This window comes from Panicum virgatum, chromosome 1N (genome assembly GCF_016808335.1).
Source record: "Panicum virgatum strain AP13 chromosome 1N, P.virgatum_v5, whole genome shotgun sequence".
NCBI classification, from domain to species: domain Eukaryota; kingdom Viridiplantae; phylum Streptophyta; class Magnoliopsida; order Poales; family Poaceae; genus Panicum; species Panicum virgatum.
In genome coordinates, this window is record NC_053145.1 from 1,243,490 (window position 1) to 1,257,713 (window position 14,224).

The window sequence follows — 14,224 nt, forward strand, 5'->3', positions numbered from 1 at the left end:
CCCCTCCTGCTACTCCTCCTCCCCGTCGAACCGGCGGCCGCGGCGCGCGGAACGGCGGCGGCGCGCACGTCACTCGGCGGCGTCGGCAGCAGCTATGGCGGCCTCTTCCTTGCGCTCCGCGACGATTGCGGCGGCGGCGTGCTCGGCGGCCTCGAGAAGGAAGCTGCCGCCCTCGTCGTCGAGCAGATCCGAAGCCATGGCCTTGGAGCGCTACTGGGGGCCGTGGCCGAGCTCGGCACGCCGCCGGGGCCGGGCCACTCGCCGCAAGGAGCTCTGCTGCCGGTGTTCCGCGCGAGGGAGGAAGGGCGCCGAAGTCCGCCGCAGCTGCCCCGCCGCGGCCGCCGCTCGGAGGAGGGTGGCGCAGGGGAGCCACCGCCGCCAGCCAAGGAGGGAGCGAAGGGACCGATGCAGCCGGACGAGGAGAGGGAGGGGCAATTTTGTACTTTGACAGCTTCATTTAATGATCTTTAGACCCTCTAGTCTCTGAAACCAAACAGGGTGGGTCTAAAAGTTTTAGCCCAGGGACTTAAACTAGCCCAGGGACTTTTAGAAACCAAACAGGGTCATAGTATAAATTAGTAATGTCAGTTTAAGCTAATCATCAGGACGAAGTAATGTAATGTCAAATGGGGAATTTTCAGCATGTACATAGTGCAGGCCAGCCACTGACGTGGCTTGTTGGGCTTTTCTTATTGGGCCGGCCTAAGACTGCCGCGGCTGGCCTGCTTAGACTAGTGTCAATCAATGCTAAGACGCCGACGTCACGTCGCCGAGGATTCTCAGCTCCTGTCCTAGAAAATCCTTTGTATACGGCGGCTGTGGTCGCTCGTTCCATGGAGATAGAAGATGACACTGTAGATGTGTGTGGAGATGTTGCTAATCTGCAGAGTTTTACATCCATCTGCAATGATTCCGTTATTCGCTATATTCGTTTGGCTGTGGCTAATGACTGGTGTTGATTTGTTATGAGAGAACAGTATTGCTAACTGACTGATAGCTGGTGGCCGGTATTGATTTAGTATGAAAGAACAATACTGTTGCTGGTTGGCTCACAAGCCAAACGAACACAACGTTTGTAGGCCCGCGGACAGTCTTCTTCCCACCAATACCATCATTCCTGGTCCTGAATGAAGGAACGTCAGACAGAATTGCACACTATCGCGACTAGCACGCCCAAACAGAAACAGGTGGGGGCCCAAATTTGGCCACTAATCTACTGTACTAAAAACCTGCAGACTAAGCAAGATCAGAAGCTTTGATAAATTGATAATCTTCTAGTGACTCATCTGGTTGCTCACATGCTGTGAAGCGAGCGAGGACCCGAACAAGAGCAGCAGCATGGTGTTGCGGCGGGGGCCCACCGTGCAGCGACCCTTACCTCCATGTGGGTCAGGGCATGCGCAGGGGCGCTCTGGCCTCTGGGTGAGAAAAGAGGCGGCTGGCGCGAGGAACGATGACGAGGAGAGAGAGAAGGCGAGGTGGCCGTTGCCGGTGAGGTAATCACCACCTCACGTCTCCTCCGGTAGCCCCACTGCATTGACCATCTTGCCCTCCGGTGCTCCTTCCCTTCCCCGGTGCGGCCAGTGGCATCCTCCGTGAATTCTTGCAAAGAGAGGAGGCCAAAAGGGTAATCCTGGAGCCCGTCAAAAGGCAGTCAAAAGTACACACTCCCGAGCTGGAGTACACATTTAACTCACCTCATCACTGCCTTGATCTCCCCTCTCTCTCTCTCTCTCTCTCCCCGCACTCCCACACGGCCACACCTCATCAGCCAGGCGCCACCACCACCCACACAGCCCCTCCACGCCGCCGCGGCCGCAGATCTCCGTCCGTGGCCGCCGCCTCCGCCGGGCCACCGCCATGGAGTACGAGCGCATTGAGAAGCCGTTCCCCACCCAGGCACGAACCCACCTCTCCGAGTCCCTGCTGCAGCCGCCTTTCCTCAGATTCTCCGTGCTCTTTCGGTTCGGTGGCGAGTAATGCGAGCCGCCGCTGACACGTTGTGTGCCCCCCTGTGTGTGTTGTTGCCTGTGACCTGCAGGGCGGCGGGTTCTCGCCCAAGCGCCTGCGCGCGATGCTGCTGGGGGTGGACAAGCGCCGCAAGGGCCACGACGCGGAGGAGGAAGAGGACGCCGGCGCCGGAGACGACGACGTGCCCAGGGCCTCCGTTAGATCCGACGCCGACGCGCGCGGTGGGCATTCTGCTCCCTCCTCTTTCCCCCCTCCCCTTGCTCGATTGGGGTCGCGGGATGGGATTTGCCCAGTTCTCTGCCCAATTGGGTCCTGCATTGCTTGCTTTCTGACATTGGATTTGGTGCTCAATGCATGGCCAAAATTTGGCCAACACGCTTCACATCATACGTACTAGTATTTTCCCCCCTCAAAAGATGGATATAGACAACCCTCTTTTTCTATCAATGGAGCTCCGTGTGTGCTGTACCCAAAAGGGGTAGGCGTTTGGTGGTTTGTTTGTGACTGGCCGATGGGTAGGAAGGGGCCAAATGCAGTTCCAAACTGCACTTCAGTTATTGTGGCCTTCTTTTGGGTCGTTGCTGAGCATTTTATTTTCGTTGTTCAATTGAGTTTATGCCGGCAGTAGAGGTCAACAATCTTATGTTTGTCCAACTAACTTTCTGGTTTTCAGTTACAAGTGCAATAGCCATATGCATCAGGGGGTAGCTGCACTGAAAGTCTTCTGACAACGATAGCCTGAATCTTTAGCCGATTTCAGAGTGTGAAACTGTGTGACCGTCTTCTTATGTAGGTGGAGGTACCATTTGTGAGGAATACAAGGACGTAGATGTGGTCAGCACCATCTCAGAATCTTCAACCTCACTCGAGACAGGGGGTGGGCACCGTTCCAGAGATACCCACTCCATGGGCTCGAGGGTAAGGGTGCCCGAAGAAGATTCGTGTGATTCTGAGAGTGTGGCCTCCAACTTTGAATTCCACAAGGAACGAGGTACCTCTGCTCGGTCACCAGCAGCATCAGTTGTTCCTCCCTTCTCAAAGCCTGCTCCATCAAAGTGGGATGATGCGCAGAAATGGATAGCCAGCCCAACAACAAACCGTCCTAGCAGGGCTGCTGGTGGGGCAGCACCCAGGAAGATGGAGAAGCCTAGCTCTGGCATGGGGAGATTGCCAGCAACGAAGGTTGTGTTGGAGGCCACAGAGGAGATAGATACTAAGAGGATTGACCCAAGCCAAGAGAAGAGGGAAATTGGGTGGCAGAAAGCAGTAAATTGGGCTCCACCTGATCCCTATCCAGAAGCAGAGCCTTGTTCAAAGACTACAATTGCTGCAGAAAGTACAATAGTTGATTCAGCTGGTTAGTATTGTGCCTTTTTTTTTCATCTTGCCTCAGCTCTACTCCTTCCACAATTAATTTGTGATGCCTTGTGTGTTGGTGATCAATCCCTTCACTGGGCGTCTTTTTCTTTTCTTTCTGTCATTCATCTAACTGGAAAAGAAAAGGGAATCATTGATAGGTGCAATATTTTGTGAATGACTGCAGTTAGTTTTGATTGTAATGAGTCATCCACCACGCTTCAAAGCGCAACAGCATGCATACCTCCTCCATCAACAGTTCGGTCAGTATCAATGAGGGATATGGGTACTGAAATGACTCCTATTGCAAGCCAAGAACCATCCCGGACGGGAACACCGGTGAGAGCAACAAGTCCAAATTGTTCTCGGCCAACAACTCCACGAAGGACATTAGGCCCCAATGCAATTGGTGCTGTTATCAGCCATGGAGAATGTAGCAATACCGAATTAAGTGAACAGGCATTACAAACAAAAACTAGGAGGGAGATAATGCTTCTTGGCACGCAGCTTGGTAAGACAAACATTGCAGCATGGGCAAGCAAGAAGGAAGAGGAAAAGGACGCATCACTTTCACTGAAAACAGTGCCCATGGACCAATCAACACAGAACATAACTGAAGTCCGTGCAGCTGCATGGGAGGAGGCAGAGAAGGCCAAATACTTAGCCAGGTGCTTATATCTAAGTGCCTTCTATCTGCATTTTTAAATTCTTTGGTTGGTGAGTGACTTGATTAATATGCTGTCCCTTTTTCTTTTCCAGGTTCAAACGAGAAGAGATCAAGATCCAAGCATGGGAGGATCATCAAAAGGCCAAAATTGAAGCTGAAATGAGAAAAATCGAAGTAAGCAGCTTGGATCCTGTTGGTTTTTCCTTTAGCTGAGATGTGTTTTCCTGCCCCTTTGCAATTTTTGGAATCCTTATTTTATTTCTCATACCTAGCTCGTCAAAAGCGCATGTGCGTATATGAGATAATCCCTACATGGGAAGTTGTTCAGCAGTTGAATAGCAAAGCTTGACAAAAATACTAGTCACAGGGGAGTTTGCATATATTGTAGGGAACTCTAGAGCATAGCACCTCCTCCAGCTATTATTTACTGAATTAAATGCATATCATTGCCCTTTATGGTTACCTCTCAATTTGCTGAGGATGCAACTATTTAATTATCTGGCCACTGTTCACTGGCAAGCAGAATATAAAGATCACAGTTATCAAGACAAATAAGTAGAATATCACCGTAGTCACAGAACAAAAATTAGCCCAAGACAACACTTGGAACCAAGGCAGAAATTTTTCTCTTGCATTAGAATAACAGTTGGTATTAGCATATTTGTCCTTCCATTTAATCTTGGATGCGACATAGCAACAAGGCATTTTGGATAGAACATAGCAGTACAAGTATATCTTGTTCCATTCAGATATAGTATGGTAGGTTCACTAGCTTATTCAAGTTTGTTATTCTGCTGCCTTTATTCTCTTGCCTCTATATGCCAGCGATGTTTCAGAACATATAAAACCAAATGTTGCAAAATTCAGTTTTTCTTAACAACATTTTCATGGATGTTGCATTGTTCATATCAATGAAGTAGTCATGGTTTTCATGTTCCTGAAGGTTGAAGTGGAGAGGATGCGTGCCCGTGCTCAAGACAAGTTGATGACCCAGCTCGCATCAGCAAGGCACAATGCAGACGAGAAGCGTGCTGCTGCGGAGCTGAAAAGGAACCGTGCGGCAGCAAGGACAGCCGAACAGGCAGAGCACATCAGGAGAACGGGCCGAGTGCCGCCCTCCTTTGGCTGCTGGACCTGGTGCTCGTAGGAAGCAATCTAGCGCCTCTCCTCCCTCTGCCCCTGTGAAGCATCTCGCCTGTTACTGTCTACTAGTGAAATGAATATCGAATGTCTTGTAGGATCTTCCTTTTGGATTGGTTCAGTAGATATGTGACAGAAGAAGAGTGAATCAGCTGTAACTATATATATAAGATGTGTGCCTTATCATGGCGTTTGTGCTGTGCAGTTACTGTCAGAGTCACAGATGTCTCGGAATCACTGTTAAGTGAAGTTCAGAATCCAGGCTCAATTTGAAGAGGCTTGAATTGCAGGACGTTCTATTTGTGCTCGTATATATGGTATATGGTATATTCATCACAGGCTTGCTCTTCAGTTGGATTCACTGAACGGAGGCCATTTTGTGCAGAATTTTAAACAAAAAGCAATGATATTCGTAAACAAATGGAACGAACAAGGTTCCGTTAACATATCATGACTGGGGTTCTTGCCAGAACAGATCAAGATAATGCGAACACTGCTGAACAATAAGAAAGTCCAGGGCATCTTCATCTGGAATGTTTTTGTTGATGTCTCGTAGCCAGGGACTGCTCATAAGATTTGCGAGTTTCTTGCATTCTGTGCTGTGTAGTTCACGGCACTTGCCACAGATGTGGTTCAGAATCAGGCTCAGCTTGGATTCAACTCCAAATGAGATCCTCCGAGGATGAAGCTGTGATCCTCCAAGGATGAAGCTGCTTCATGTTCATACCAGCAGTTAACACATAGATGTAGCACGGCTACTTTTATGAGAAGTCCAAAGAACAGGAAAGCAACATCATCAAAGGCCCTTTTTTGTTGAGAGTTACAAAGATGAATCATTAGGAAATAAGTTACATACTGATCTTGAGTTGTCGCCTGATGTGACAAGATATAAGGCAGCTAGGGGAAACTGACGGACCAACTGAACAAGGCACGGCCATGTCATGACAATAGCAAAAGCAGCTAGAGGCAGCTACTCGAACTTCTTGATGAGGGAGAGGTCGTTGAGCATCTTCTCGATCTTCTCGTCGCCTTGGTCGCCGACGAACCTGCCCCCGGACTTGAGGGAAGGGACGAGCGCGGTGGCCTCGCCGCTGGTGTCGGGGCAGAGGTTGCCGATGGTGCAGAGCTCGAACTCGGCGAGGCCGTAGCGGCTGAGCGTCTCGCGGACCTGGCGCACGGCGTCGGGGTTCTTGTAGCGGCTGAAGCGCTTCACGTACTGCAGCGACTTCTCGAACACCTGCGACACCTGCGACGAGGGGTCCGAGTCCGACGCGTGCTGCTGGATCTGCTCGAACTTGTGCTCCAGGATGATGGCCACCTCGCAGTTCATCAGGCACTTGGCCTTGAGGAACTCTGCGTCGCCATGGCAGCGGCTCAGTTTCATTCAAATCACGGCGGCGGTAATAAAGCGACACGCCGTCCGGCGAGACGGAAGAGCGGCGAAACCCTAGCCGCCAGGAACCGGGCGGTCGGGGGGTAACAGTGGGGAGAGGAGGAAGGAGGGCGAACCTTCTCCGATCTTGAGCTCGGCGGCGTTCTCCTCCTCCTCGCCGGACATCTTGCTGCTTCCGAACGGAGCGAGATCGCTGGAGACGACGACGGAGTTGGGGATTGCTGCTGCCTGCGATTGGACTCGACTCGATTCAACAACGGAAGGGATTGGTGGGGGAAGCGCGGCGATGGCGGCGGCGAAGCGGGCTATTGGACTGGCCCGGATCGGATCTAATCCACCAGACACTCTTGGGCATGGTGGGCCTCAAACTGGGCCGCCGGCGAAGACGAAATGACCATTTGTATAGACCGAATAAGTTGGCTCGTTTCCCAAGGCACACAGCAATCGGGGGTGTAGCTCATATGGTAGAGCGCTCGCTTCGCATGCGAGAGGCACGGGGTTCGATTCCCCGCACCTCCATTTCCGCGGTTTTTTTCCTTTTGTCTTCTAGTGGCTGGGCTCCGCCTGTTGCTAGTTCAAAGAAACTGGGAAGCAGGAGGCATAAAATTGTATCCTGATGGTCTGAATTACCATTCGATTCTCATGCACATCAACTTCAAATACGAGCAAGTTTAATAGAGGAGTTGTAATTAATGAGATAAGAAGTAAGATCTTTCTTTTTGGCCATCGTAGGAGCAAGTTTAAGAGCATGTTCAATAATAGAGTCTGTTATTGTCTCTTAAATTTACAAGAGCCACATCTCATACAATAAGTTGTCTCTCATTTTGGTCCCTTCCAATGGGCTAATAATCACTTTCTGTTTCTTTCTCTCTCTCCACTTCATTTACTCTCATTGTCTAGAGACGTGTGAAGAACGTCTCTTGCATAAGAGCCTCTTCTCCAACTTTTTATTTTTCTCTCTCTGCCACATAAGCAAACAAAGTGCTATAAGCCACTTGTTGCACTTGCTCTAATAAGCTTGTCTATTGGACAAGTTCATAGTATCACGTAGAGACATCACAACAGACAAGTCATACAATAGCTTTAGTTTGGCTCTACACAAGTTCCAGGAGTGTGTTCCAAACTTGATCATCAACAGTAAACATCAACTTTGTAGATACATATGTTACTCGTAGCAAGATAAAAAGAGAAACACATGATGACACGATGAGGTGTTTCTTTGCTCGCAACATTCAAACCAAATGACAATCGCGCTTAGAAATCAAGCATGATGTGGATGGGTTAAAGCAAATCAACAATAGTAAAGTTCCGTAGTCAAATAGGATGGCCATTGCACAACCAGGTCCACACGGCATCAAGCTGACTAAGGACACACAAAAGCTAAACTGTTGAAGAAACAAACTTGGTCTGCAATGCAACATAAACTTGATCAACAATAGAAGGCTGTCACATATGCAGCAATTACACCAACAATACTTGCTGAGGAAGAACCACCCGGTTGAAACATTTTCAATTCTTATAAAAATTATTAAAGATAGTTGTATACTTAACACAGATGGAAAAGCAACATTACATACTGAAACAAATGCGTCATCTCAATCATGAGCTTACCTTTGAGCATGACACAAGCAAGGAACAAGCATCATAGGTACTTAGCATTCACCTGAAAGAAATTGTTGAATTTATTAATGATGTAAGATAAGCCATAAAGCAAATGCAATGCAAGAAAAAGGTATTACATCCATGGGTAATTATTTTTTCTAGTGCCAAACTTCTTCCAAATATTTTCAATTAAATCTATTTTCAGTTGGGTATGTGTTTCATGATGACAGATATTGCCTCTTCTACGTAACATTTCAGAGAACATGGAGCCATCACCCTTCTTTAATTCGGGAGGTAGAACAATTGATGACCCCCTCTCCCCCTGCTCATTCAAGTCAATAGAAAATTTGACCATCTCCTGCTCATCTTCAACTACCATATTGTGGAGTATGACTCCTGGATGGGAACATTTTTAAATGCAAAACAACAAAAATAAAATGAAAAGAAGTGAGAAGTTTTTACCTAATTATCTTGGTTATCTAGCATGCATATGCACCTGTGTTAGACGTGGTTAAGTCTGGCCGATTCAAGCTTGTCACTTGAAGCACGTGTTTAGATCTCTAACATCTCACTTCGACTTTCAGCTGTGCCCTGAATTTCTGTAAGTTTGTTGAGGACATGATCCACATGAGATGGATCGGGCGATGTGGTTTTAGCCATCGTCCCTTTGCCTTTGCCACTGCGTTTCCTCCTTAGCTTTCTTGTTCCCTATTGGACGATCATCATCAGATTGTGCAGGGGCTGGCATGTGCTCGATCCGCATTAGTCCCCTCGTCATCCGCATTGTCCCGAGCGTACCTACAAAGAACAGTACTTAATGATCAGTTGTAGTTACCCGTGGCCTCGTCATGCTAGGGATAATGGGGTTGATGTGGGGAGAAGCTCAATCGACTCGTGGAGAAGGGGTGTAGTTTTAGGAGAAGATTTGGCGCGCGGAATCACTGGAACTGACACCAACTATCGTGCCTGGAATTGGGGGAAAATCGGCTGCAGCGCATGGATTATTCCCATCCCGTGCTCGACCTCGGCTCCAGAATTTGCTCACATGGTTTGGCTATTAGCCAAGTGACGTGCGCATATTGTACCTGCTCTGCTCTACCAAGATAAAACAGGAAGAGAGTAACATAAAAAAAAAGAGCTGACCCAGATACTCGTGCACGCGGAGGAGAGAGAACAGGGAGGAGAATGTGCATCTGCCAACAGAGATATTATTTGTAGCCTCCAGTGCCTGTGGGGCTAGACGTGCAACAGAATCTGGGAATACTAGGCGAGACAAACCGGGAGAAAAGAGGAATTTGAAGCTAAATAAAATGAGGCTTTTCCCTACAAGCCACTAGAAAAGTTGGCAATCCCTCATCAATCACCGGAAAAGTTGCTGTGCATCAGATGCCATCGGTTCATTTTCTTTTTTCCGTTTCCCTCCGCGCCACTGCCGTCCAATTTGGATCAAACGGCATGCAACGGCAGATCGCACTGACCATCCTACCGCGTCTGTTTGGATCTCCTTGTTAAAGTTTAGCACCTTTAGATCCATCAAGTCTCACTAAAATCGAGTAAAAAAAGGTTTTGCTAAAATCTTGCTAAATTTTATTTGGATAGCAAAAGGAGCTTTAGTCAAGCTGTAAGGAACATGGCACCATTTATGCAATTTCAAGTAATTTTGGTGATCGAATGACAACACAATACTTGGACTAATATGATTGTTAAGATGATCATTCTCAGGCTTTTAGGTTTAAGTGATGACAAAGAGGAAGAGAAGATAGGCGTAGCAAGGCCCGAATGGCCGCCCCTACGGGGGTTCCGCTACCCGGTTAGCGGACGGGGGTCGAGGGGGAGCCGCCCCTCGCGGATCTCAGGGCAGCGCCCTGAAAGCTCTTCGGATCAAGAGCACCGGAAGAATCGATGCCTAAGCATCGGTGCATCCGACGCTTGTCGGAAGAACCGGCGCTATGAAGTTTGGTGCAGAAGGGAATCGAAGCCAAGTCAGCCTATAGTCACCGGTTGAACCGACGGGTCAAAAAGGGAGCATCGGTGCATTGGGCGTCCTATGTTCCAGAGACGATGTCAAGACCCAGGAGAAGATTCTTCAGCACCGGTTGAACCGTAGAAGCATCGGTGCATACCATCGGTGTAATGACGTCAGCTGTCAGGAGAAGATTCTTAAGCACCGGATGAACCGGTGATGCATCGGAACAAAGCATCGGTTCAACCGGTGGTCACTGCATCAGCTGTCAGGACTTCAACGGCTACTTCGGTTTATGAGTGACTGGAAGAACCGACGCTACCCCTGCCAGAGGCATCGGTTCTTCCGGTGATACGCAGAATTTCAGCTGACCGTTGGAGCAACGGCTACAAGACTTGGTGGCCTATATATATGCCTCACCCCGGCCATTTGAAGTGTGCTGGAGTTACTGGACATCCCATACACACCCAAGAACATCTCCAACCACCATAGAGCTTCATTGTACATCATATAGGCTTAAGCACACTTGTGAGAGTGCTTAGTGCTTGTAATAGGGATTAGTTCTTGCAAGAGCTCCCTTGAGAGAAGTCTTGCTGCGGCAAGCAACTTGTGATCCGTCGTGTGACCCTCCGTCTTGCACTTATCTCTTTACTTACCGTATTACATTTCCGCATTTACTCTATCTTGCATGCCTTTACTTTCCTAGTTAGTTTGATTAGGATTGGCTATAGGCTGCAAGTTTTTAGGGGTAAGTAGAGAGTAGCATAGATAAATCTTAGTCATAACTAGCATGTGTAGGACGTGTTAGGTTTATCTTATGCAATTAGATTGAGCCCTAGGGTAAAAAGCGATTAGCGACCCTATTCACCCCCTCCCCCTCTAGGGTCGGATACCCCGGTGATCCTTACACAAGCATCTCCAAGAGTTTGGCAAATCGAGTTGCCATTTTTGATTTTTGGCAAAAACATTAAAAATATTCCTCCAACAGCTTGGCAAAAGACTTGGCAATTTTTGGCAACTTGGGGAAAAACCAGCCTCCAGCGCGTAAATATACGCGCGCGGCGCGCGGTTGGCATCGTGTTTTCTAGTCAGGTGGGAGGGTAAAAAAAGAAATAAATAACAGAGAAGGGTTCCTGATTTAAGTTTTCAAGAGGTGGAAGGGCATAAATATAATTTTATTTCTCTCTCAGGGTTCCTGATGTAAGTTAGATCTGGATTTGGCAAGTGAATTATGCCAAACTGTTGGAGATAAGCTCTTTTTTTACTTGGCATATCTTTTTAGAAGTTGACAAAACACAAGATATGCCAAATAAAATATGGCAAACTCTTGGAGATGCTCGCCAGCCAAAAATTGCTAAAACTTGCTAAAGATGAGCAAAGTCCAAAATACCCTCTCAATAACTCCACCGCCAGCCTAGGGGGAAGGAATCAAAGCCCAGGTGGAGGGTCGGTGCAGAGAATTAGATGTTAGAAGAGTTTATCAAAGAAATCCAAACAAGTTTAGCGATTTAAGAGCATCTCCAAAAGTTTACCATATCCTACTTAGCTCTCAAAACTATTTGCCAAGTAAAAAACAGTTCGATCTCCAATAGTTTGCTATTTCAGACTTGACAAAATGAAAAAAAACAGCAATAGGCAGCATGCAAGCAAGGAGAAGATTTTATTTTTGTGGTCAGTACACAACATGCAAGTAGGGAGAGGATTTGCCAAGCTTTTTTCAAATTGCCATATATGCACGGTGAGGGAAGGTTTTTACCAAGTTGCCATATTTTGCCAAGTCATTTGCCAAACTGTTGGAGGGGTGTTTTAAGCGTTTTTGTCAAAAATCAAGGATGCCAACTCTATTTAGCAAACTGTTGGAGATGCTCTAAGTTTTAGTTTGCTAGAAAAAAGCTCCAAACTTTAGTTGGAGGGGTGAAGCTAAGCCCGTCCGCAATGGTTAGCTATTTAGCTAACTAGATCTGATGTGACAATAAAAAAAGTAGGAGAGAGAATAGTCACTAGCAACGAGTAAATAGCTAATTTATTTCACGTAGTCCAAAAATATATGAGAAAAACATGTGAGTCTAATAGTATAAATTAGTTTTTTATTTTTCTCTCTCATTTCTACATCAACAGATTAAATAGCTAAATAGCTAGTATAGTACTAAGTATTACTATTGCGAATACCCTTAGCGTGTGAAAAGAGAGCAGCGTGCAGCCCCCTAGGTTCGTGAACTTGCGGGGGCAGCAGGTAGTCTTTTTTTTTAATAAAAGAAATGGGGTAGGGTAGCATGCCAGATTGGGAAAGGACGGTCATCACGACTTCACGAGTCACGACAGTTCCCGCGTGTACCAAAGGCGCTGTTTGGTTTCCTATCATACTTATCGCGCACACAATTTCCGAAAAAAAAATCTCACATACATGAAGTACTAAACGAAGTTTATTTGTAAAACTTTTTTACGGATGGGTGTAATTTTTCACGATGAATCTAATGATAGTAGTTAATCGATGATTGGCTACAGTGATGCTACAGTAACCATCTTCTAATCGTGCGGTCAAAGGCCTCATTAGGTTCGTCTCGCGAAGTAGCGTAGGGTTGTAGAGTTAGTTTTGTAAATTACCTTTATTTAGTACCCCTAATTATTGGTCAAAATTTTTGTGCTACTTGTGCTAAACCAAACCAAACAAGGCCAAAACCGATCCGCGTTCCGATTTGAAACCACGCACCATGCTCAGCTCGTGGTCGAGGACCTCGCTGTGCCACACTCACAACCTGAAGCCCTAAAAGCATCTAGGCATGTAGATGCTAAATGGTAAGTTTCGGTAATTAGTAATAATATTTATGACTAACGTGTGTTTTGAAGGAATTATCGTTAATCTGTTAAAGTCGCAAATGAAATGAGACCCCTCAAAATTAACGTTTAATGACACAGACTCAAATCGTCAAGGTTAAGGACCTTTCTAAACTCAAGTGTCACAAAAAGATGAAGGACACTTGATTTAGTATATGTTTTATAGTTTTTAGTTCGTGACCGTACTATAAAGAGGGGTTCGAAGTTAGTAGCTTGACCATTCAAAGAGTTGGTCTTAGATTTCATGCACACTTGCTCAAGTTCAACTCAAGGCTTTGCTATGAAACTCAGAAAAACACTAGGAAGCAGAAAGAATCGACGTTCAAATCAATTCCAAAACAGAAACAGGAAAATTCAGTGGGGTCGGATAATCCGACGCCCCTAGGGTCAGATTATCCGGGCAAAGAAGCCGGATTATCCGACGCGTTGAAATGTCTGGTCGGATTTTGAGTAGTAGCATTCTGCAGAGAGCATGTTTTCAAGGGCCGAAAATTGTCTATGGGATCGGATTATCCGACGCTAGGCAAAATGAAGGTCGGACAAAGACTCGGGTGATTCTGCAGAGAGTATGTTTTTCAGGCTGAAATTTTCTCTTCATGTTCGGATGATCCGACGTATGGTTCTCTAGAGCGTCGGACTAATCATCAGTAGCAATGATTAAATGCCGTTATTTGGAATTCAAATTGGCAGTTGCACCGGATGATCCGACGCATCAACTCTCAAAGCGTCGGACTAATTGGTCGGGTGAATGACATCAGCACTGGTTTAAATTTTAACGGCTAAAATGGAAAACGCAGTGGGGTCGGATGATCCGACGCCCTTATCTGGAGCTGGGTCGGTTTATCCGACGTTACCAACTTTTTTCAGAAAATTGGTAACGACCACTAGCTGATCTTTTGCATATATAAGGGGGTTCCTCGGGTCATTTGAGCTGCCTTTTGAACCCTTGAGATCAACACATTGAGATCAACCAATTCATCAAGAATTTCAATCCTTGGAAGAGTGTAAGTGTGCTAGAACCTTAGGGCCAACTTAGTGATAGTCAAGTAAAGGCTTAGGACTTGTTACTCTTGGTGTTTGACGACACCTAGACAGTCTTGGTGATCGAAGGCTCTTGGTGAGCTCTTGGAGTTTGTGGGAGCCCCAAGAAGAAGGATTTGTATACGGTCTGAAGCCCGCCGTTCCGGAGATGGAGAAGGGGTATTCTTAGTGAGTACTTGCTCTTCGTGATGCAAGGGAGTTTAACTCTTTGTGGGTGCTCCAACGTGGATTAAGGGGGAGCGTCAACTCCTCGATA

At 46.9% G+C, this 14,224-nt stretch overlaps 2 protein-coding genes and 1 non-coding gene across 3 annotated transcripts; 2 read left to right on the forward strand and 1 right to left on the reverse strand.

Annotated features, from left to right (window-relative positions):
* Window positions 1–1,725: 1,725 nt before the first annotated feature.
* Window positions 1,726–5,418, forward strand: LOC120654432. Its single transcript, XM_039931964.1, has 6 exons — window positions 1,726–1,899; window positions 2,042–2,192; window positions 2,765–3,328; window positions 3,515–3,995; window positions 4,087–4,168; window positions 4,938–5,418. The coding sequence occupies exons 1-6, from the start codon at window positions 1,861–1,863 to the stop codon at window positions 5,139–5,141; spliced, it is 1,521 nt and encodes a 506-aa protein (XP_039787898.1). The 5' UTR covers window positions 1,726–1,860; the 3' UTR covers window positions 5,142–5,418.
* Window positions 5,419–5,867: 449 nt separating this feature from the next.
* LOC120654433 (DNA-directed RNA polymerase II subunit 4-like) lies at window positions 5,868–6,899 on the reverse strand. The gene is made up of 2 exons (XM_039931965.1): window positions 6,644–6,899; window positions 5,868–6,487 (listed from the first exon to the last, which is right to left on the reverse strand). The coding sequence occupies exons 1-2, from the start codon at window positions 6,690–6,692 to the stop codon at window positions 6,105–6,107; spliced, it is 432 nt and encodes a 143-aa protein (XP_039787899.1). The 5' UTR covers window positions 6,693–6,899; the 3' UTR covers window positions 5,868–6,104.
* Window positions 6,900–6,973: 74 nt separating this feature from the next.
* Window positions 6,974–7,046, forward strand: TRNAA-CGC. The gene has a single exon. It is a non-coding gene; the product is annotated as a tRNA-Ala (tRNA).
* Window positions 7,047–14,224: the final 7,178 nt, after the last annotated feature.